General features: G+C 35.2%; 1 protein-coding gene across 1 annotated transcript; it reads left to right on the plus strand.

Annotated features, from left to right (window-relative positions):
* Positions 1-339: 339 nt before the first annotated feature.
* Positions 340-19,127, plus strand: LOC117345363 (nose resistant to fluoxetine protein 6-like). Its single transcript, XM_033908437.1, has 15 exons — positions 340-777; positions 1,199-1,371; positions 2,333-2,411; positions 3,329-3,419; positions 4,912-5,114; positions 7,367-7,537; positions 8,048-8,144; positions 8,820-8,909; positions 11,148-11,316; positions 11,762-11,841; positions 13,335-13,457; positions 14,908-15,031; positions 16,245-16,431; positions 17,303-17,445; positions 18,759-19,127. The coding sequence occupies exons 1-15, from the start codon at positions 423-425 to the stop codon at positions 18,879-18,881; spliced, it is 2,208 nt and encodes a 735-aa protein (XP_033764328.1). The 5' UTR covers positions 340-422; the 3' UTR covers positions 18,882-19,127.
* The last annotated feature ends 7,312 nt before the right edge of the window (positions 19,128-26,439 follow it).

Raw genomic sequence — 26,439 nt, forward strand, 5'->3', positions numbered from 1 at the left:
TATTATTCATCACGTATCACTGAATGACAAAAGATAAAGGCTGTCCTTGATATCGTCACTGAGCGTGATCCGAGGTCATTGCACCTATGATGAAAGTATGATACACTGTTGACAAGCAGGTCTAACGTATATCAGGATTTTACTTCCGACCTACGCGGTTGCATGCAATGGTAATCGGGAACATTCGGCAGTTTCCGTAAACGAGATATCAAGTTGTCCCATATATCAATATAATACTATATGTGGAATATATACCCGGTGACCCGTACATGTGAAGATCATTATTATATCTCAACGTCCCAGATACTGACAAGTATTTAAGGGTAACAAGGATTGTCCAATAGGTTATACACAGGGTGAGTGACTCGTGACACTAACGGCCTGTATAGTTGATACCACCACACTTCAGTATAGATCTCGTCATGAACACTATCAATGTACGTAAGGGGAATATGTCTTACTTATTATTTTTCGGGATTTTGATACTGTCGTCCTGCGTCAATGCGGGTGGAACGCCAGACTATGGTAAAGCTATGGAGATGTTGAGAAATATGGCAAACAGCGACCACGCCAGAATGACAAGAACTACGTTAATCACTGAGCTGTTTGAGGGTCTTCTTGGATCGTCACAAACGTACATCAATAGACTCAAGGATGCTTTGTCAGTGGATATGACTGAAGTGTCGGGAGAAAACTTTAATATTTCCGAAGATTGTTTGAATGATGCAAAGCAAGTTATTATTGGTTTAGAAAGGAAGGAGCAATGGGCCATACAAAGTAAGTACACTAACGATTATTGGCTCAGATAGGATGTAGCATTGAGCCATATAATGTAAGTACACTATGGATCAAAGGAGGTCGAAAAGGCATTCAACGTCCATACTCTTAGACAGTTTCAACTTTTGAAAGAAGCGTTTCTATTGGCTCCAATGGTTATCCTATTAACCTATAACATAAAAAATGTGTTTGTTTATGGTTGCCAAACAAGTTCCCGGAGAAAATAATCTATTGGAGGAAGTCAAACATCTGGTGTTTACGCTAGACTAAGTATTTACTTGAACCATTTTTACAATATCGTGATATAACTCAGTAAGAGGAACGTACTCTCACTGGAAATGTAATTCTCGTTGGTTAACATAATTGGTGCATTTTTCAAATTCGTGTTAATAATATGCTAATGTTTTAACTTCCAAACAAGTGCTCGACGCCATGGCCAAGCCTCCCAGTGACATTCTGAGCGGTAACCTGTATTGGACAGGAGGTTATGAGGAGTGTCTGGCCGTGGAAGGTACGGCGTTTGTTAATATGACCAGTAATACCGGGCCACAGTACCAGATAAACGCCAGACAGTGTCTCGGGGTCCTACAACTGGTAAGTCGAACACATCTACAGGATACAACCATTCTTATGCTTTACGTATTAATGTGTTATATTTTAGTTTTATATCATATTTACCTTTCGAATTTTATATCAATTAATGAACATGATTTGATTCTCTTAATTGTTATGATATTTAAAGGCAATCGGGAAACTGGTTGATATAAAAATTGATGAATTAAAGTTTAAATAGAAAAACCGAGAATACTAATAATGAAACAAAACCGTTATTCTTATTCAAAAAGATATACGAAAGAAAGAAAAATAATTTTGCATGGAGACATATGAACATTTAAAACAAAATGTACAACTTTTAAACCTCTTTTCCTTTATGAGATAAAATTGGATGAATTAGGAAAACGAAGTGATCAAAAACAAAAATCCTTATTTCATATATTTTAAACACCACACTTTAGAATAAATGAAATAGCAAAAAACATTATATACCAAATTAGGATTTAAACTGCATTAGTGTTTTCGGCCTTCTATATCACATCAGTGGTTATAGAGTTCCAAGGTATTGGACAAGAAATCACTGGAAGTATTAATTATCTTTTAAGATATATAAAATTATTTTTGTAAATAATTAAGCAAAACAACTGATATTAACTGCTGTGAGTATACATGTAGAATGAAAGGATGGAAATAAAAAATATGTACAGAACCAAATGCAGAAAACAGAATATTACAGTGAACATGTGACGTCATCATATTAATCAATGCTATGTCACAATAGATGTTGTCAAACAGGTTAAATTTAGAGAAAATATTATTGTAATACACTGAATTACAAAACATATTTACGAATAAAGTAATATATAGGACGCGACAGCACCAAGACAGAGTGAGGAGTCATTCTAACTTATAATAAAAGTAAGTAAGAGAGAGACTTCAACTGATAAACTAGGTAATTTGCACCAAAATGTTTCATCAATGACATGCTATGATATAACAGGGGAAACTCGGGGCGTACATGGGATTTTGTGTGCCAAAAAGATGTAGTGTGGAGGACGCTAACAGGCTTGTTAACACAGGTAAGTAATCCCAAAATAACTTAAAGAGGCTTGCCCGCAGAGAGATCAGAAAAATTGGCTAATAGAAAAAGATTTTTTACACATGACAGATTGTAGGAATTGTTGAGTTTTTCATTTTATTTTCCTTATAAAACGCTGAAAAGTGATATTAAAACCTCATTTTTAAATATTATTTATTTAATCGCAACCCGCAATAAGTCTAATTTGATTGACACATCAAAGAAACAAGCACGTGCACAGTGCCGCACAGTGATAACTTCAAAGGCAGCGGCGATTTACAAAGAAGATTTGCCGTTATATTCCATAAATATCCTCTCAGGTTGAGTTTTAAAACGTCTTTTAAATACATATTCTGTAATTGTTTTCAAGAAATAAAGTCGGAAAGCCTCTAATTTTGTCACATAGAAACGTGTACTGAAGTTTATTTAGTGATCGGAGATGTGCCGTTTACCGGTCCGTCTGCGGGTAAGCCTCTTTAATTGATTGGCCATTTTATACACGGAAGAAATATAATTATTATCATCATTGTAGCTTAAATATAACATAAAAATAAAATGCTCGATGTCAAACTGGTTCAGTTGAAAATAAAATTCTCTTAAGTATTAATTACAATACATATAATAATAACATTCAGACGTACCTTTAAAGATCTTATAAATCAATTAGATATAACCGGCAGGTGTGCGGAATCATAATTATAAATGCAAATCTATCAAACATTACGAAATTTTAACAAACTATAGTTAACAATCGAGTCTCCGGAAATGCATATGTATAAAAATACCAGTATGTATAGCATAGGCATTAACACGTCACAAAAGAACCTGAAATACATGATATATTGGTATACATTTATATACTACAACCAAGGAACATCCAGTGATCACTATTGAATACGTTTTCCTTTTCTCTTTTAGCGTTTTCCGTGTTCTCCGACACCTATCGGATCACTGGTATGGTCTGTCCCGAGGTGGAAACTGAGTATGACACAAAAGCCATCATCAGCTTGTAAGCGACATTGTTAGCGACTTCTTTCTGAAATATGTCAATTTGAAATATGTGACAGGCATCTTAGTAGATAAAAGGTGTTGCAGGCATCATTGTAGATAAGTTATGTCACAGTCATCAAAGTAGATGAAATATTTTCCAGGCATCTCAGCAGATAAAACATCTAACAAGTACCTTAGTAGATCAAATATGTTACATGCACATTTTTAGATAAAATATATTAATGGCATTTCAGTGAATAAAATATATAACGTACAACATATTAGAAAAAAAAGGTTAGAGACATCTTGATGGATAAAGTATGCTGCTGGCATCTCAGTAGATAAATATATATTACTGGCATCTAAGTAGATATAAAATATTATGGCATCCTAATAGATAAAATATGTTACAGACATCTTAGTAAATAAACATATTACAGACTTCTTAGTACAGACATCTTATCAGATGGCAATGCTCATCTACTGTTGATAAGGTTATATAGTGACGTTGTCATCAAGTAAATATATTTTATCAACTCCTTTAAGAATGAATAATCTCCATATTAATAACATTTTAGATAAGACAAAGCATACAGCGTCATCAAAATACCAAATTTCTGTCTTCAATGACATGACGCTTAAAAACCATAACACATAATGAAAAATGCGGATTTTTATTACCTGTTTCCCCTTTTTTCTTTCTTTTTATTTTTATTTAAGTGCGTTCAAAGCACAATGAAAGCAAGTAACACTTGTACATGTAACGAAAAATACTGATTTGTGAAGCAATTGTAAATATCACATTGTATTTTTTAAACACTACTCTAACCAAAGTTAACATATACATTTAAATGCAGCATGGAATACACTAATTCTTACGATACTTAAATGTTCTAACAATCAAAGTGAGTACTTGTCACTTTTCAAAGTGGGCAAGATATCACACCCTATTATAAAACACCAAGGGGAGGCAATTAATAATCGATTTATTTTTAGAAACACCCAATCATCCATCACTTTTTACCAGTTTCTTTTTATTGCACGACCGGTAGATATGACATATTATCGGGAATCACGTGACACTATTTTAGCCAATCAGAGTTTGTAAAAATATCATTTTGTAATAAAAATAGTTATTTAAGTATTTACTAAACAAATGTTTGACAGTTTAAAGAATATGTGTGATGTATTACATAAGTTTACCAGAAGGATTTGACCGGTTTACAGAATATGCATGATTTATTAATAAATTCCACAGAAATAATCAGTTTACATAACATATGTGATATTTTTCATAAATTCAACAGAAACAATTCGTTGGTTTACAGAGCCCGCATGATTTATTCAATACATTCAATAGAAATACACCGTTTTCATACCATATAGGACATTCTACGAATTTAGCTGGAACAATTCAACGTGTTTATATCTTGTACCTGGACAGACACTAGTAAATATATAATAGCAAAAGCTGGTTTTTTTATGGTTTTTTTTTATCTTTTTGTTTGTAGATTGATTTGCAGTATCATCGGTCTTATCATGGTAATTGGAACCGGATATGACGTAATAGTCGTAAGACGGACACACAAAGAAGGGAATGATAATGTCAGCCCTAACGCTCATACGACAGTTGATAACAAAGGGGCTTCTCTAAACGAGAGTACCAGTCTTCTGATTAAATCAAAGTCTGATAAGGCGAAGGAGAGAGATCAAGGTATGTAACTTCAGTCAAATATTGTTCCGGATGTTGTTCCGAATAGAACGTCATCACGCTTTTTAGTTGTTCGATCCACATTTTGCTCCTCTTATTCATTTAGTTTTACCTATATCATTTCATAAGCGATTGACACAATTAGTATTCTTTCCACTGATTAACTGATGTGGACTCTGGATCATGGTCAAGTTTCGGCTCCTTCATTCATCTATTCTTTAGCCTTTTCATGCTCAAGAGGGTGCAATAAACAAGTCGGTTAGAGCGCCGGCCACACATCCTCAAGTTAAGATCCGATGTTCGTGGTTCGACGTTCCCTGGCCGTTTTCATTGTGTTTCTCGGGAAGCTGAGAAACGGACCGGTCTGTGTTGCTGTGGGTTTGTCCTTGGGCAAAACACTTTTGGATGGCATGCGATGGGCCTCTCGTTTATTGGAGACCCCTGCCTAAAATGATCCTAGCTATTCAAGCGGCGATAAATCTAGCAAACAATATCTTGCTCGTATTTTGAAACCTCCCCTCATTATCACTTGCATAAAAGAGGACCTTAGCACTAGATGTGGGCTTCAGACGCTTTTCTTCTATGGCTTATCGTTGCCAGTGTTGACTTTGTTCCACTGTCATCTTATATCAATGGTTTTCCTGTCAGTGTTGTTTGAATCACCATTACCATTGCTGTGGCTGATCATGAAAAAGTAGAATATGGCTGATCGGTGTTTGGGAGATACTAGTCCTCCTAAAGATACTGTATAACATAGTTAAAATTTTGAGAAACCATGAAGTCATTAATTTGAAATATAACATCAAGTTCTGCAACTCATAGAGTTTTGATGGTCACCGTTAGAGATTAAACAGTCAAAGGTCACACTTGAAAATGTACTAGCGATAAAACGGAAGAAAACATAGTTAAAATTTTGAGAAACCATGAAGTCATTAATTCGAAATATAACATCAAGTTCTGCAACTCATAGAGTTTTGATGGTCACAGTTAGAGATTAAACAGTCAAAGGTCACACTTGAAAATGTACTAGCGAAAAAACGGAAGAAAACAAGTTTTTTTGATAGCCATTATTTTACATGATTCTTTGCTGACGTGTTTATGGTGTGGGTTTCTCGATTATTTCATCATTACTGAATACAGTTTGATGATTTTTGTTGTCCTATCACAAACAGTGTTGCTGTGAAAACCGTTAAAACAAGGGTTCCCTACGCCGTTTCCTGATCCAAATCAGCAGAGTGTGCGCCCATCCCTGACATCAGTCGCTTAATAACCATCCTGTCTAGCTCGTCCCACAAATGTTCGATTTGGGACATTTCTGGACTGTAGGGTTGCCAATCAAGAACTGGAACGTTGTTTTGAGACAGAAAGTCATGACAAACCCTAGTAGCATGGGGCCTCGCATTGTCCTACTGCAACTTCAGGTTACGTTGATGGATATGAGGAAGAACGTGTGGTCTCAAGACATGATCTCGATATCTTACTGCTGTAAGCTTACCATTGATAACCACGAAATGTTTTTCACGCCTTGAGATATCCCTGCCCATACCATTACAAACCCTCCCCAGAATCTGTCACTTTCCGTTACACAAGCGTCAGAATATCGCTCACCACGACATCGAAAGACACGTTGTCGTCCATCTGACCTGTAAAGCGTAAACCAAAACTTGTCAGTGAACAACACGCGTCTCCAATGGGCCAAACGAAACCGATTAGGTGCATGTGCAAGCAGCCACTGCATTTGACGTTGGCATCATCTCTGCGCAAGTGGCGAACCAACATAGGGACGTCGTGGTCTAAAATGAAACTCTCGCAACCGATTTCTAACGTTCTAACGCTGCTGATGCCCCTTCATTATCAGAGCAATGGCCCTACCTCTATCGACTTCACTCAAACGTGGCAATTCGCTGTACAATCGCTTCGAAAAGAAATGTTGTGTAATTGATCTGCACTGTTCCAATGTTCGATTCGTAATAATTCTTTCTGGAAAAATCTTATGAAAGCATGCAACGTCGAACGGAGTCACGGTCAATTGAATTCTGAAGAAAAACTATAAAAAAAAATTCACAGTGCACGGAAATTTAATTGAATCAAACCACGTGTCTAAAAGTTACATAAGAAAATCCAGACTTTTCCCCCACTACTGTGTATATAATGTCAGTATTTACGGATGTGGAGGTATGAGTATTTATGCCTCCTGCTCACTGTGTATTTTTACTTGTTATGTTTTTTATATATATTTCATATATACATTCCAGGCATTCTTGTGAAAATCATAATGGCGTTCTCGGTGATGTCTAATGGAGAGAAGATTCTAAGTACCGCCCAGGGCGAGGGCAGTCTGACCGCTCTAAACGGCATGAGGTTCCTCAGTATATCCTGGGTTATACTCGGCCATTGTTTTATATTTTCACTTACTTCGCCTTCAAGTAAGGATTATTTATTATTTACTCATGCGACGTGAATTACTAAAACCGGATACAGGACGGTTCCTTTGTATTCTGGCGTTAATATTTGATTACTGTGACAAATTTGACCAAAGGTGACAGCTGCGAATCTTTGTGAAACGATACCCAGCTCATTTGGTCCTGTTACTTGTCTGTCTATACCAGACTATACTGTGCTTATTGTGTTATGAAAAGCGCATGGAAGAGTTTTGTGCTCGTTTTCAGTTAATATTTAAGATTTTATTAGAACAGGTTACAAAGTTCAATCTCATAAGTGTGATGATTCAATTTCCGAATTTTTATTATTATTACTTTTCTATGTCTAGGTAACAACTTCTCTGCTTTCCATACTTGTACTATTGACGTGTCCCAGATGTATTTTGTATTTTTCAAGGGACGGCTTCGAGCAAATCTATATTTTTGTTAATTTTTTGCCCCGATTTGAAAATTACGATTTTATTATGTATCTTGTTGGAATTCTCTGTGTTTCAGTTAATCCACTTCGTTACTCTCAGATGGTATACCATAGATGGACGTTCCAGGCGATTATGAATGCCTTTGTGTCTGTAGACACGTTTTTCACTATGAGGTATGTATAACTCCCGAATATAGTTGTTAATTTGTTGATCTATAATTAATGTGTAATCAGATCTATAATTAATGTGTAATCAGATCTATAATTAATATGTAATCAGATCTATACTTAATATGTGATCAGATGTATAATTAATATGTAATCAGATTTATGATTAATATGTAATAAGATTTATGATTAATATGTAATCAGATCTATAATTAATATGTAATCAGATTTATAATTAATATGTAATCAGATTTATAATTAATATGTAATCAGATAAAGAAATAATATGTAATCAGGACTATGATTAATATGTAATCAGATCTATAATTAATATATAATTACATCTATAATTAATATGTAATCAGGACTATAATTAATATGTAATCAGATTTATAGTTAATATTTAATCAGGACTATAATTAATATGTAATCAGATTTATAATTAATATGTAATCAGGACTATACTTAATATGTAATCAGATTTATATTAATATGTAATCAGATCTATAATTAATATGTAATCAGGACTATAATTAATATGTAATCAGGTCTATAATTAATATGTAATCAGGACTATAATTAATATGTAATCAGGTCTATAATTAATATGTAATTACATCTATACTTTATATGTAGTCACGTCTATAATTAATATGTTATTACATTGAATATTTATTTCAGTGGTCTGTTGTTAGCCTACCTATTTATGAAGGACATAAAGAAAAACAGGAAAATGAACTGGCCGTTATTCTACTTTCACAGATTCTGGAGGTACCTTGTATATGATATTATCGTTACCTGTTATTGTTTGTTTTACGCGAACCCTATATCCTGATCTCTATATTCATAGTACTGTGTTAACAATTGTATGTATTGTTTGATCATTTATCTATTGTCATCTAGTGTCTATTGTATTTATTTTTGGATATATATCTATTGTTATAACGAACATCTATTATTCGAACATATATCTATTGTTATAACACATTTCTATTGTTTGAACATCAAGTTCATATTGTTTTGATAAACAATAAAGTTTTAAATTCATATTCTAAGATTATAAAAAGAGGCCACTAGATTGTATATCATATATCTTTAATTTTGGGGGATTGTGGATATGGCTTCTTAACCACTAAACCCAAAACTGGGCTTGGGGCCGCCTCAAATAGATGACAATGAGACAAGACCTGTCAATCAGCTATATACAGAAATGACTCTGTGTGGCAGTCGTCATGTTGAGTAGCTGACATCTGTTGTTAGGGCTTTAAATACATATATATCCTTAGAATAGGTATCCATGGTTGAAGCACGTAACTTTTGTTTGGATAATGATTTAATCTTTTAACATATTTCAACTGTTTTAATACGTATCTGTCGTTTTAAAATATATTAATTGAATGAACTGATATCTACCATATGAATACCAACTAATATTTTCGTTGACCTAGGTTGGTCCCGATCAATATGACATTGTGTGAAACCTTCTCCGGTGACAGACTCTATTTCTGTTGACCTTGGTTGATCCTGGTGATGTGACAGTGTTTGAACCTCTCTCCAGTGACTGACTCTATTTCTGTTGACCATGGTTGATCCTGGTGATGTGACAGCGTTTGAACCTCTCTCCAGCGACTGACTCTATTTCTGTTGACATTGGTTGATCCTGGTGATGTGACAGTGTTTGAACCTCTCTCCAGTGACTGACTCTATTTCTGTTGACATTGGTTGATCCTGGTGATATGACAGTGTTTGAACCTCTCTCCAGTGACTGACTCTATTTCTGTTGACATTGGTTGATCCTGGTGATGTGACAGTGTTTGAACCTCTCTCCAGTGACTGACTCTATTTCTGTTGACCAAGGTTGACTCTGATTTATGTGACATAGTGTGAACCCTTCTTCAGTGACTGATCCTATCTGTTTTAGCCTAGGTTGACTCCGATAAATACGCCATTGTGTGAATCCCTACAATGACTGACCCTATCTGTTTTGCCCTAGGTTGACCCCGATATATATGCCATTGTGTGAATCCCTACAATGACTGACCCTATCTGTTTTGCCCTAGGTTGACCCCGATATATATGCCATTGTGTGAATCCCTACAATGACTGACCCTATCTGTTTTGCCCTAGGTTGACCCCGATATACTGTATATGCCATTGTGTGAATCCCTACAATGACTGACCCTATCTGTTTTGCCCTATGTTGACCCCGATATATATGCCATTGTGTGAATCCCTACAATGACTGACCCTATCTGTTTTGCCCTAGGTTGACCCCGATATATATGCCATTGTGTGAATCACTACCAGTGACTGACCCTATCTGTTTTGCCCTAGGTTGACCCCGATATATATGCCATTGTGTGAATCCCTACCAGTGACTGACCCTATCTGTTTTGCCCTAGGTTGACCCCGATATATATGCCATTGTGTGAATCCCTACAATGACTGACCCTATCTGTTTTGCCCTAGGTTGACCCCGATATATATGCCATTGTGTGAATCCTTCTCCAGTGACTGACCCTATCTGTTTTGGTCTAGGTTGACCCCGATATATATGCCATTGTGTGAATCCCTACCAGTGACTGACCCTATCTGTTTTAGCCTAGGTTGACCCCGATATATATGCCATTGTGTGAATCCTTCTCCAGTGACTGAGCCTATCTGTTTTGGTCTAGGTTGACCCCGATATATATGCCATTGTGTGAACCCTTCAGTGACTGAGCCTATCTGTTTTGGTCTAGGTTGACCCCGATATATACGCCATTGTGTGAATCCCTACAATGACTGACCCTATCTGTTTTGCCCTAGGTTGACCCCGATATATATGCCATTGTGTGAATCCCTACAATGACTGACCCTATCTGTTTTGCCCTAGGTTGACCCCGATATATATGCCATTGTGTGAATCCCTACAATGACTGACCCTATCTGTTTTGCCCTAGGTTGACCCCGATATATATGCCATTGTGTGAATCCCTACAATGACTGACCCTATCTGTTTTGCCCTAGGTTGACCCCGATATATATGTTGGTGCTGATGATTGATTCTACTTTAACCAAATACATGGGAGGTAATGGCGGACCAATGTGGCAGCGAGAAGGAACCGATCCCTTCTGTGAGGATTCTTGGTGGAAAAATCTACTGTATATCAACAACATATCTGATTTAACTAAAATGGTAAAAAAAGCGCGACACTATATTATTTTATCAAAGTGACGTCTTATCATTCGTATTATCTTTATTCTACAACACTTGGTAAACAATTATTTCACTTTAACTGATCACTCCTGGTGGTTAAGAAGCGAGGTATGTTACTGTGGGAGAAAACCGGAGTACACGTGGTCAGGGAAATCAACAGAGTGAAGGGCGACTGTGTTACCAAGGTTACCACAGAGCACCTTGTCAATATATATGTATTCTTTCTTCTCAAAGGAATATAGATTTAGGTAATATACACATTCTTAAACACAAAAGGTAATGAAAATCATTTTGTTTTAATGACAATGGATTTTTCTAAATTAGTTTGATAATACAGGGAAAATCATCCTGATTTAGAAGTGAATATCGGTTTGATTGTATACTTATATATTGATGACAAGGGATGCCGTGTTTTATTCTGCAGTGTATGGCCTGGTCTTGGTACCTGTCGAACGACATGCAGTTTTTCGTCATCAGTCCACTTCTACTAGTGCCACTCTATCGGTTTGTATCATCATATTCTGTAATTTTATAGTGTTCAATTATCTTAAGAGCTAATGCGCGGTCATGGTATAAATTTTGACCATGTCAGTGTGTAAAAAATTATCCAACAATAGTGTTTCACAAATTCCCTACGTACTGCCCTGGAAATATATACATGAAAAATATCCTTTAGAGGAACAGTAAGATATCTTTTAAAAATTGGCTTTTAATACTTAATATCTTTTTAAAGTCATTAAATTAAAAAAAATAATATGAGTATCATTAACTCTTACAAATTACAATTGCCTTCCTAATTTACAAAATATTTCATTAATCATTTATTATTCCAAACATCACTTGCGAATCTAAGAAGGACAAAGCAGTTGTATGTTGCAGTTTTATATTATAAATGTTAGTTGTTAGTTGTTAGTGTAATATTTTACTAAACTCTCTTAAAAATGCTTTTTATCTGTTTCGTACAGTCCTTGTTCTAACGATTTTGAATTACGATTTCGTCGACATTGTCTCATTAATATTGTATATCGTTCAACAAGACATTGTTGGCCAATTTAAGTTTCCAATACAATGTACCAATAAACCTTCAGCGCCTGACAACCTCCTCCTAAATTCATTGAATGGTTTGTTTCTCATTTTTATGTGAAACCTCTCCTCATTTCATTCAATAAATTTATTCCCGCGGGCATTCTTCCTAATGTATTTGGAAATGCTTATATCACAACTATATATAAGGACAAATGTTATAATTTGTTTGAAACACAATATTGGAAAAGTGTTTTAAATGCATATTAATTTATTTCTCTAAACATAATTTTATTTCTAAAAAAACATCAAGTTTGCTAACCTATGTATTCGGCAAACTAACAATCAATCCAATTACATTATGAATACTGATTTATAAAAACTTTCCTGTTGGGCTGAAAACTGGGGAGAAATTATGAATAGATTGACCCTGACAAAACAGTAGTGATTCTCAAGGCCGGTTTATTCTTTAGTAATGTAACTGTCAATGTTACCATCATAAGCCTTTTGGTGTATTTTTAATGCAATGACCAATTTGTTTACCTATATAAATTATATCTATAAAAAAAATACATTAACGAATGAATATAGTAAAAATGTTAATTCAGACTTAAAAACTTCCTTGAGATTACTTATATTACATTTGTAAGACGATCTCAGAACATGCTTAACCTCCCATTTGACTTTATAGTTTGATTTCTGTCCCTTGCTACACTTCAATTCGCAATGAATTAATTTAATTATGATGGACTCTAACACAGCGATATGTATTCAGGTTTATGTACTGTATACTGTGTTACATCCATGCTTTCTTATTTACAACGTAGATATAATTTCGATATTATCGGCGGGGACAGTTGGGTACTCTGTGGCAATATTATGGGAACGAAAAAAAAACTGAGAATGATCAATGTCCTCAATGTCTTATTAAGAAATCGACATAATGTTATTGATATTCTGTTGTATAATTTCAGTAAAAAGTTCGTAGGCCTGATAGTATGTGTGGTAGCATTGTTTGCATCACTATTGACAACGGGAATACTCAGTACTCATAACGAATGGGCTACTTCCCCCCTGCTACCAGGCATGTCACAAGCGTAAGTAACACTGTCTAACTCATGTGGATTATAATGGTGACGTCATCTTTTGACGAGAAGTAAATCCCTGCAAGTTTTATTATTGAGATAATATATAAGCAGAAAGTCCAATCACACAGGTTTCATAGTTACAATAATATGTTAACTGTGAGTCCATTTTCAATGATTACGATATTTCGTTAGCAATATAAGTCAATATTGAATAATTACGATATTTTGTTAACATTAAATTATTGTTTGATTATTAAGATATTTCGGTAGCAGTAATTCAGTGTTAATAATTACGATATCATAAGATATAATTAGGTTAGCATTGAGTCAGTGATTAGTGATTGCGATATTTTTCTAGCAGTGAGCCGAATTTCTACTTGTTTGATTACTACGATGTTTCATTAACAGTGAGTCAATGTTGAAGTCACACGATATTTTGCTAGCAGTGAGCCATTTTTTTACTTGTGTTTCAGTAACAGTGAGACAATGTTTATTGATTGAGATATTTCGTTAGCATGAGTCAAAATCTTACATTTTTAACGAGTGCAATATATAGTTAGCAGTGAGTCAATGTCAAATTATTTGGATATTTCGTAAGTATTGAGTAAATATTTAATGCTTACAATATTTCGCTACCAATGAATCATATTATTACAAGTTTAAAGAATACGATATTTCGTAGGAGTGAGTCAATGTTACATCATTTCGATATTCCATTAGCATTGAGTCAGTGTTTAATGATTTCGATATTCTGTTAGCATTGAGTCAGTGTTTAATGATTTCAATATTCTGTTAACATTGAGTCTGTGTTTAATGATCGAGATATTCCATTAGCATTGAGTCAGTGTTTAATGATTTCGATATTCCGTTAGCATTGAGTCTGTATTTAATGATCTAGATATTACGTTAGCATTGAGTCAGTGTTTAATCATTTCAATATTCCGTTAACATTGAGTCAGTGTTTAATGATTTCGATATTCCGTTATCATTGATTCAGTGTTTAATGATTTCAATATTCTGTTAGCATTGAGTCAGTGTTTAATGATTTCAATATTCTGTTAGCATTGAGTCTGTGTTTAATGATTTCGATATTCCGTTAGCATTGAGTCTGTATTTAATGATCTATATATTACGTTAGCATTGAGTCAGTGTTTAATGATTTCAATATTCTGTTAGCATTGAGTCAGTGTTTAATGATTTCAATATTCTGTTAGCATTGAGTCAGTGTTTAATGATTTCCATATTCCGTTAGCATGCGTAACATTTTACATTTCTTTTAATGATTATGATATTTCGTTAGCAGTGAGTCAATTTCCTAATTTATTATAAATGGTAATTTATCTAAAATCAACTGCAACTGTGATATTAAATTCAAATGAGTGCATGGTTAGTGGAGCTACTGTTTTGTTAAACGCCCGGGAGGTTTATATATGTAATATATCTTTTGTTTTGTTAACAGACAGTCCGATTCCTACAGTAACGATTACTACGTTAAGCCCTGGTGTAGGATCAGCCCGTATATCGTCGGTATATTAACCGGATTCGCTCTCCATGAGTGTGAATGTAAATTCAAACTCAACAAGGTATGATCGTATTTGTTGTTTAAGATAATTTCAAATTTTCTTTGAAAAAAAAAATGTTTTCAAGTCATGAGTTCTTAATGCAGCCCTGGTAAATACTAGCCGCATTATATACCGCGATGGCTCGATCAATTGCTATCTAAATGGTTGAGTCTGTTGACATTCCAATGGTTGAATATGTCATTTCAGTTGTTGAATATATTGTCATTTCGATGGTTTAATCCACTGACATTTCATTGGTTGAATATACTGTCGTTACAATCATTTCAGTGATTGAATCTACTTTCGTTTGAGTGGTTGAATCTATTGTCATTTCAGTTTTTTTTATTTTTTTATTTTTTTATTACCGTGGTTGAATATATAATGGATTCAGTGTTTAATTTATTGTCATTTTAGTTGTCGAACCTACTTTCATTTCAGCGGTTGAATCTTTTGTCATTTCAGTTGTTTTATATACTGTCGTTTTAGAGGTTGAATATATTGTCAGTGCGGCGGTTAGATATATTATCAGTTCAGTGGCTGAATCTATTTTCTTTGTAGAAGTTGAATCTATAGTCATTGCATTAGCCGAATATACTGTCGTTACAGTGGTTGAATCTATTTTCATTTTAGTGGTTTATTCTACTCGCATTAAAGTGATTGAATCTATTGTTATTTCAGTTGGTAATATACTGTCGTTTCAGTGGTTGAATATATTGTTATTTCAGTGTTTGAATCTATTTCAATTTTAGAGGTTGCATCTACTGCCATTTCAGTGGTTGAATCCACTGTCGTTTTAGGGGTTGAATCTTCTGCCATGTCAGTGGTTGAATCCACTGTCGTTTTAGGGGTTGCATCTGAATATAATGTCAATTTTAATGGTAAAATCTATGGTCAGTTTATAAGCTGAATTTAATGTAATTTCAATGGTAAAATTTATTATCATTTCAGAGGTTGAATCCACAGTCATTTCAATGGTGAACTTATTGTCATTTCAATTGTGAAATTTATTGTCATTTCAATTGTGAAATTTATTGTCATTTCAATTGTAAAATTTATTGTCATTTCAAAGGTGAACTTTATAGTCATTTCACTGGTGAAATTGATTGTTGTTTTAATTGTGAAAATTACTGTCATTTAATGGTGAAATTTAGTGTAATTTCACTGGTAAAATTTAATGTTATTTCATTGGTGAAATAGATTGTCGTTTCAGTAGTGAAATTTGTTTTCATTTAAGTGGTTAAATCTACTGTGTTGGTTGGTTGCCGCTGGTGTCGCCTGTTCTGTGCTGTACGGATTGTATGGGCCGATTACCGGCTCGTCTATCAGTGTACCCGTGGCTTCCCTATACAACACTGTGAACAGAGCCGCATGGGGAGCATGTGTCTGCTGGGTCATATTCGCATGCGCAACAGGAAATGGGGGTACGTTCAAAGGGAATCCATGGCGATATGCATGTACCCTGACGTTTGTGCATGTTGTCGGTCTAAATTCCAGATGTATTTATCTGCATTATGTAAAAGAGTTTTTCGGAATCTGAACTAGAATAATATTAATCAAGCTCATTCAATTTTTTATTTAAGTCACCTAAGCCGAATGCTCATGGTGACCTATTGCAATGGACTTTAGTCCGTCGTCTTGCGTTAACTTTTTCTGTTGAACACGATAACATGAGTAAATATGTACGGACTTTCATGAAACATGGTATGCAACCTTATACAATATAATATAAAATGTACCAATAATATCTCAGACGAGTTTGACAATCGGGCGGATTCAGTTATTACTTGCAGAATTATGGTCCTTTGTAGTTGTGTTGCCATATGGCGTTGTAAAAACGTTAACACTAGTAAATATTAGCGGATTTACATGAAGCTTGGTATAAAACCGTATAAATGTGTAACTCACAGAGTTAAGGCCCTTTGTAACTTTATCGCCGTTAGATATTGTGAACACGATGAACTTGGTTTGATATGAACGGATTTTAATGAAACCCGGTATGCCGTCTTATATTGATGAGATCGCAGACTGGTTTGATAATAGGGCCAGTATAACTTTTACTTACAGAGTATAGTCCATTGTAGTTGTATTGCCATTGGATCCAGCGAACACGGTAACTTGAATAAAAAAGAAGTAATTTTCATAAAATTTGATTTGCAGCATTATAGCAATATCAGATCAAACGAGTTCACAACGGGACCGAGGTGATCGTAACTTAGTATCCTGACCCTTTACAGTTTGTTTTGAAATCCTAATTGTCATTTATTGATAATATTTGGTTAAATTTTGTTACAGGTTTTGTGAATACCCTTCTGTCTTGGAAAGCGTTCGTGCCACTCAGTCGTTTGTCGTACGCGGCTTATCTTATACATCTAGTGTTTATCACCGTCATAGTGACTAAAGAACAATACCCCACTTATACTTCAGTTGTCAGCCAGGTAAGATATACTTCAATTGTCAGCCAGGTAAGATTCATTTCAATTGTCAGCCAGGTAAGATTCATTTCAATTGTCAGCCAGGAAAGATTTACAGAGTATACTATACACCACTTATACTTCAGTTGTCGGCTACAGGTAAGATAAAGATAAATTGTAAGCCAGGATATATACACGGAGTATAATAAGCCCCACTTATACTTCAATCGTCAGCCAGGTAAGATCTACAGAGTATAATATACCCAACTTATACTTCAATCGTCAGCCAGGTAAGATATACAGAGTATAATATACCCAACTTATTCTTCAATAGCCAGCCAGGTAAGATATAATGAGTATAATATACCCTACTTATACTTCAACCGTCAGCCAGGTAAGATCTACAGAGTATAATATACCCAGCTTATACTTCAATCGTCAGACTGAAATAAAATACTGCATGATACAAGAATGTACTTGTTTTCAAAGTAATTAAGTAAAACTACTGATTAATTAACCCCCGTAGAAAACAGGTACCAGCACACCGTATTTGGAAAGAGTGTCTTGTCGTTAGTAATTATTTATTTTTCTACTATAAAAGGTTGAACAAAGGAAACACGAGTAAATAGCAGTAGCTTTTGTACAATACTATTAGATTGCAGGTGGTAGACACTGCTTGTGTTCTGCCATAACCTCCATTCCACGTGTCAATACATTTTAATAATAGCATGATTAAGAATATTAACATGTGTGGTTTTTTTAATTTAATACTTAAAATCATGAAAATTGAATATTAATTTATTTTTCCGCCTAATTGAGATTTTGACATTACTTTCGACTTATTTCGAGTTTTGGTCGCCTCCCATTATCTACATATTATGCGCTTATCATCTCTGATTATTTTTCTATAAGGACAAAACTGTCGAACGATACAGATTAATTCATTTTGGCTCTACTGTATGTTACTCCTAGTTTGTAATGAAAGGTACTAATATCCCGTGTGTCTTTTGTCCCATCCTTAGTAACAACTGTCAAAAATATGTAAAACTGCATCACTCAGGCAGCTGTGGTGGGACACTGATGATAGAGGCCACAAATGGGGAAATCCAAGAAATCCAAGACAATCCAAACATTTCGACAAATTTTATTGACAAGATGTTTCAGTCAAACGAACTGAACAGCAGGCAATATTATATAATTCATTTCACAAGTGACTAGAGTGTTAGAACTACGCAGTTGACAATTTAAACAGTTATTTTTAAAATGAAATGTAGGAGATGCATTTATGATAATTTCAACAAAACTGATAAAACCATGCTACCTTTTCTCTGTTGTAGGTGATATTCTTTCTCGGGATTTTGGTGATAACATTCTTAAGTTCCTTCGTCGTGTCTCTCGCGTTCGAGTCTCCGATGATGGGGTTGGAAAAGGTTATATTTCCTCGAAAGAAACGTAACTAATAACAAGTGATGCGCTACTGACTCTGAGACGGTTAGATGGTCGGAATTAAAACAGAGGCTTTGGATTTTGTTAAACCTGAACAACATTTGTATTACCAGAGGTACCATTAACAAATGTGACAGTGCCTTGTGTTAAATTGGGCGGACGTTGTTCCTTGTATTAATTGTGATCTGATGTGACACAAACTAACATGATATTACCGGACACTGTAAACAAGACCGATAATAAAACCTAATAGCTGCCAATGGTTTGACATGATTTCTTCAACAACATAATGTTTCGTGGAAAATAGGGAACATATCATGAGATCTTCTTATGGGAAAAGATAATGAAAACGACAAATTTGAATGTGCATGTAACGCTAACGAAGATGTAACATAATGCCAAACGTGCAAAAGTTTACAATGTCAGAATTATTCAAACTTATCGCATAACTACTATGTTTCTATGCGATATGTCACATTTTATCATAAACAGTGATGACACCCAGCGGAAATCTGATTGGCTACAGGTTCCAAATACTCAACTATGACGTCATAATTTCAAGATAACGGTTGCACTGTGACGTCATTATAGAAAGAGGACGAGAGCATAAATGTCTAAATATTGAAATAATTTTGGATTTTGGGTGTTCTAGAAGGTTAATGGTCTTTATAAACAACAATCGCTATGCAAATCTAAGCCTGGTTAGGACACAACTCAAACAAAAGATAGGTGATGACAACGGAACCGCTAATATACCTCGCGTAAGGAAACAGGATATTTCTAAATCAGATCATGATATTGACCACCAAATGGTCTTCATCAACCTGCACCACTCAGATCCTTGTGTTGTTAATGTCACCTTCAGTAGTCACGGAAATCGTGAAATTGTAAACAAAATAATTGTTTATGAGATTCATGATCACATCAGCGTTACTTGACATTGTCAGAGTCTCGGTAGAATACACAATTCTAATGCTTAGTTTATTACTTCCATATGAAGTAGAATGTAATCCTCTATCTGGCTCGACTAGAGAAAACAAATAAGTGGCAGTGTTTCAGGTAGTTTTAGTCAAAATGTAAAATCTGATGTTCTTCATTGAAAAACTTAAATACCTACCTTGTCATCATGATAGCATAGGTACAGAAAATTAGCAAAGCATTACCACAAAGGGACAAACTGTTGTTAGCAACAAAACTGTTTTCTAGACATGTCTTCTTACTACAGCACACTCGTGCAAAATATAATGAGAGCAATGTTGTTCATAGATTTAAATGTTAATGTTAACATATAACGTATACATTTGATACGTAACAACTAGGTCTCACGTACTCAACCACATCCTTAACAAAATAACTGTATTTGTCACTGTCTTGGAAACGTATAAGGGCCAAAACGCTGCCGCCTGCCAACATTGTACGACTAAGGTATGCTCTAACATCATTGATAGTTCTCGATATCAGACACACAGGCAGAACCGCGCAACATTTGTAAATGGACCAATCAAAAGCAAATGTGTTGATCCCATTGGAACCCGGGCATGCGTAGTTAGAAAAGAATGAGGCGATCTTGTTTGTGTTATTGTCGGCAAACAAGTCGCAAGTGTGCGATAAAAAAGTAGAAAAATACTATTACGGACTGTCCATACATCAAAATTGATGATTCTACTAAACTGATCGGCTAGGGTGTTATCCTCGTGGTATCCACTGAATACTCAAAGATAAATGATGTTTCTCAGCCACTTTCAGTACTGAAGTAGCTAAACGTTGTAAATCTGTACACATGCTGCCAACCTCTAGAATAGATGGCACGCTCTGATTATCTGTACGAACCAACACACTCTTTTTAAACAATTTTTGACAAAAACTCTGAATTGTAATATATACTGCTTTGAGTTTTCTCCACGTAGAACATTTACGGGCTTCATCAGCTAACCACATGTTATGTACTGAAGTATCCTCGAACTCAACACAGTAACCCGCACCTGTATAACTGCTGGAATCAGTAAAGATGTGCAGATCAAAATCAAAATCAAATTGGTCGTAATCTGACCAATAGCATCCCAGCTCCTCCGAAGACATATATCACTATGCAATGATCTGGTTCTGAACCTACACACGTTACCGAGGCTATCCTAGGCTGAAATAATTTTCCCTGAAAGCTTAGCTAAATTGCTTGCTGAGATCCGGTCCGCCCGGTTTACAATATCACGTGCCACTTCCTGTATACCCAATTGTTTACTTGCATTGACATCTAACATTCCATTCTTAAGGTTTCATATGAAGCCTAACCACTCCAACATTTGTACAGGATACCAATTACTCTTTAAATCCTTGGGTAGAAAACCAGCCGCCTTCAAATCAGCTAGAACCGACTTCAACATACATAATATGTATCTAACGCAGACTCAAATCACTAATCACTAATGCCTATAATCCGTCATCTAAATGAACCACCATCCTAAATGCCTTTGACCTCCATCTTTTCACTAACGGTCTAAACAACTTAGTAAAAATATGTGGTGCAGAAGACAAACCGAATGGCAAGCGCGTAAAGACATAGACTTTATTAACTCCATTGTTGTTCGACGAAAAACCTTTCTGATTTAAGATGATCAGGATGTATATCAACACGATGATAACCGGACTTAGAATCAAACCTTAACATTAAGCCATCGACAGAAACATATTTCAACGCTTCCTTCACACCTTCCATTCTAAACCTTTTCTTATAAACGTACGAATTTACGTACCTCAAATCCAAAATTAATCTTTCTTTCCCTTAAGCGTTTACAGACATGATTTTCACTTTGCGTCTCAAGCTTAATGTTGTTATTATGCAATGTCACATTACAAAATCTAGAAACGTATCTTACCGACTGAGAAGAAGCTAGCTTAGATTTCGGGTCCTGGAGCTGTCTGACTGCTGGACAACAGGTCTTTTCGCCTACGCTATAACACTGATGACCGAAATAAAAAAAAAACTTTAAATAATATATCTGTTTCATTGACGGCACCTAAATGAAGATTTGTTTTTTGTTTCATTGGTGGCACCCGTATTTAGCGGAAATAAAAATTAACATCATGTACCAACTTCAAGTTTTATAGTGAAATTGTAAGAAACACCATACTGTCTTTGGTATATGTATACTATTGTTTACATTTCAGCATTTGCAATATAGATCAAATTAAACGAATATGAAAAATTGATACTTTTTACCATTAATTTGATATTTTCTTTTGTATTTCAATCGGTATATATTTACATTTTCACTTCGCTCTGCCTCAATGAACATGAATTGAGTTGCTCTTGAGACAAATTTAATGAACTGCGAAGCAGTTAACCTTGTGCTCATTTTTTAACCGAGTCCCTGTGTCTCGAGTGACCAAATCACACACATGCTATACTGTCAACACTACACTTTAAATTCGTATTTATATGGGTTTTGCTTAGTTTTTATTACACAATATCATAAATATTTGTTATAAATGAATATTTTACCTTTAAACTATCGTATTTATGTGTATCAACATCGTAACAATCAAAACGTGTATGGGACTATATGTTGTGTTGCCTTGGCGACGGGAATAGCTGACTGTCTGCTGTTCCACTACTGTGCACACATGTACGATAAGTATAACAATGTTACAAAGTAACGCACTTACGTCACACCGTTGCGAACAAATTTTGCAATCTGGTGGCGAAGTTTTTAATTTGGTTAACGTAAATATAAGGATTGATTGTCAATTTTGTTGCTTGCATGGACTGATGAAGGGAAGTGAACCTCGTGCAAATGGTACAGTGAACTGCTTCGCAGTTCACTTCATTTGCACGAGGTTCACTTCCCTTCATCAGTCCATGCAAGCAACAAAATTGACAATCAATCCTTAAAGTAATGGATTTGTTGTTGTGTCTCTATCGATACTTTACATATATTTGAGATTTTTGCAAGAGATTAAAACAATTTCACCCCAACACTTGTATTTGTGTTTGTTTAACACGGAGAATATAAGATCACCTTACTAGCTCCGACTAACTGGAAGTCCACTTTATCCAAATGATAAGATGTTTGCCTTGTGCGCGACAGATCGAAAACCTGGCATGAAAGGGTATTTTTCATTACTTTTTCCAACTAAAGTCGTGTTTTGAACAATTGTATTACCGCTATTTTTAGGCATCCCTTTATAAATAAAGGTATGTTTTATGTCAAGACCAGGCGGCCCGGAATGTTAAGCTTCTATTTCATCTGCGTCACTCGTAATGTAAATAATTCAGGTCTAGGTAACGACTTTTCCCTTAGAATAAGAAGTAGGGCGGTGACAGTCGAAATATCGGGGACATCAATCGAACAGAACACGTTGACGTCATACCGAATAATAAAATAGAATAATATAGAACACATCATATCTTATCAATAGAACCTTCCCCTCTTCCCTTACCCGAGTAGGATATTCTTGATAATCAATTTTGAGGCTCTGCCGAGATTCGAGATTTCTCTGCCACATTCTTAAGAAATTTCTTTTACAATAGTCCAGTTGTTAATAATATAATAATCAACATCATGACAACACCAAAAAAACGTCCTATGTATTTGATTTATATCATTTATTGATCAGCATAATGTGTTCAAACAAGGGGGTTACTTATTATTTTCTCTTACCCATTTTACCCGTTTTTTGGTTTCTAACATTGATGTTGTCACGTGATTAAATTGTCAACGTGACGTCAGTTTATTGTTGTCGTCGCAATATTTCATTGTTGCCATGACGTCATTGCAGTGGTGTTAGCACCGGTAATCTGTCGTGCCCTAAGGTCTGCCAGAGATATCACACCCTAGGGATGACAGAGAAATCTGGAACAAGTAGAATGGGAGATAACCCTGTGAACGATGGGAGAATGACTGTTTGTCATTATCACAGTCACGCTTGACAGTTTAGTCTTTGTTCCTATTTACAATACATTATTAATCACGTATCACTGTATGACAAAAGATAAAGGCTGTCCTTGATATCGTCACTGAGCGTGATCCGAGGTCATTGCACCTATGATGAAAGTATGATACACTGTTGACAAGCAGGTCTAACGTATATCAGGATTTTACTTCCGACCTACGCGGTTACATGCAATGGTAATCGGGAACATTCGGCAGTTTCCGTAAACAAGATATCAAGTTGTCCCATGTATCAATATAATGCTATATATGGAATATATATCCGATGACCTGTACATGTGAAGATCATTATTATATCTCAACGTCCCAGATACTGACAAGTAGTTAGGGGTAACAAGGATTGTGCAATAGGTAATACATATGGTGAGTGACTCCTGACACTAACGGCCTGTATAGTATATACCACCACACTTCAGTATACATCTCGTCATGAACACTATCAATGTACGTAAGGGGGAATATGTCTTACTTATTATTTCTCGGGATTTTGATACTGTCGTCCTGCGTCAATGCGCGTGGAACGCCAGATTATGGTAAAGCTATGGAGATGTTGAGAAATATGGCAAACAGCGACCACGCCAGAATGACAAGAACTACGTTAATAACTGAGCTGTTTGAGGGTCTTCTTGGATCGTCACAAACGTACATCAATAGACTCAAGGATGCTTTGTCAGTGGATATGACCGAAGTGTCGGGAGAAAACTTTAATATTTCCGAAGATTGTTTGAATGATGCAAAGCAAGTTATTATTGGTTTAGAAAGAAAGGAGCAATGGGCCATACAAAGTAAGTACACAAACGATTATCAGAGGCGTAGCTAGAGGTTCAGACATGTGCAAGCCCAGGCGGAAAATGGTTTTAAGGAATTGATCAGCCCCTGGAAATGATTTTCGGTAATGCTTGATAGTACTAAACTTGTGTTATTAAAATCAAAATTATAGGTCCGTTTTCTACCTGTATGAAAACTTAATAATTATGCGTTGATGTTTGATCCGTTTCTTTTACAACTAAACACCGGAACCCCCTAGATTTATAATAATAAACGGATACGACTTCAGGTTTCCATTTCGGACTTCGAAAAACATCATGGCTATCTGCGCATTTCATTATCATTAATTTTAATTAATCTACGTTTAGATATTTTTGTGATTCTACATTCAAAACCTTGACGGGTCGACAATACATATTAGATATATTAACTTTACAAGACCATGGCTTATTAATAACTCATACTAGGATTTTTTATGTGCAAGCCCGGGCTTTTTTTTATATAGCAAGCTACGCCCCTGCTTTATTGGCTTAGAAAGGAAGTAGCATTGGGCCACATAATGAAAGTACACTATGGATCAAAGGAGGTCGAAAAGGAATTCCACATCCATACGCTTAGACAGTTTCACCTTTTGAGAGAAGCGTTTCTATTGGCTCCAATGGTTATCCTATTAACCTATAACATAGCAACATGTTCGTTTATGGTTGCCAAACAAGTTCCCGGAGAAAATAATCTATTGGAGGAAGTCAAACACCTTGTGTTTACGCTAGACTAAGTATTCACTTGAACCATTTTTACATTGTCGTGTTATAACTCGGTAAGAGGAACGTACTCTCACCGTAATATAATTCGCGTTGGTTAACATAATTGGTGTATTTTTCAAATTCGTGTTAATAAGATGTTCATGTTTTAACTTCCAAACAAGTGCTCGACGCCATGGCCAAGCCTCCCAGTGACATTCTGAGCGGTAACCTGTATTGGACAGGAGGTTATGAGGAGTGTCTGGCCGTGGAAGGTACGGCGTTTGTTAATATGACCAGTAATACCGGGCCGCGGTACCAGATACACGCCAGACAGTGCCTCGGGGTCCTACAACTGGTAAGTCGAACACATCTACAGGGTAAAACCATTCTTATGCTTTACGTATTAATGTGTTATATAAATTAGTTTCATATCAAATTTACTTTTCGAGCTTTATATTAATTAATGGGCATGATTTAATCCCTTAACTGTTTTATGATATGTAAAGGCAATCGGAACCCGATTGATAGAAAAGTTGATGAATTAAAATTAAAACAGAAAAACCGAGAATACAAACATGGAAACTTTACCATTATTCTAACTCAAAACGAAATACGAAAATGCTTGATAATACTTGAACAATTAACCATAATGAAAGATTGTTTAACCTCTTTTCCTTTTTGTGATAAATTGGATGACTTCAGAAAACAATAGAGAGAATATCAAATACATTTAATGCTTATTTCATGTTTGAATCTTTAAGAATAAATAAAATAAAACATACATAAATCCAAATCAATATTTAAACAGCATCAATAGTTTCGTCCTTTTATATCACATCAGTGGTTATAGATATCAAAGGAATTAGACAGGAAAGTAAGAAACCTCTGGATATAAGCAAATGAAAACAAATCTAGAAATGAAAGTGCTTTAATCCCAAAATATCACCAATACGATAATTTTAGGAATTATACAATTTATAAAGAACATTAGATAAGTACGTATAATATGAAAAAAAAGTTTCAAACACCTTTTATATATAAGAAAACAAAAAAACTGTTTTTTTAACCCCGGGTTCGAAAAATATACAGAAAAAGAAAAAAAATAAAAAAAA

Source organism: Pecten maximus, chromosome 16 (assembly GCF_902652985.1).
Source record: "Pecten maximus chromosome 16, xPecMax1.1, whole genome shotgun sequence".
In the NCBI taxonomy this organism is placed as follows: Eukaryota; Metazoa; Mollusca; class Bivalvia; order Pectinida; family Pectinidae; genus Pecten; species Pecten maximus.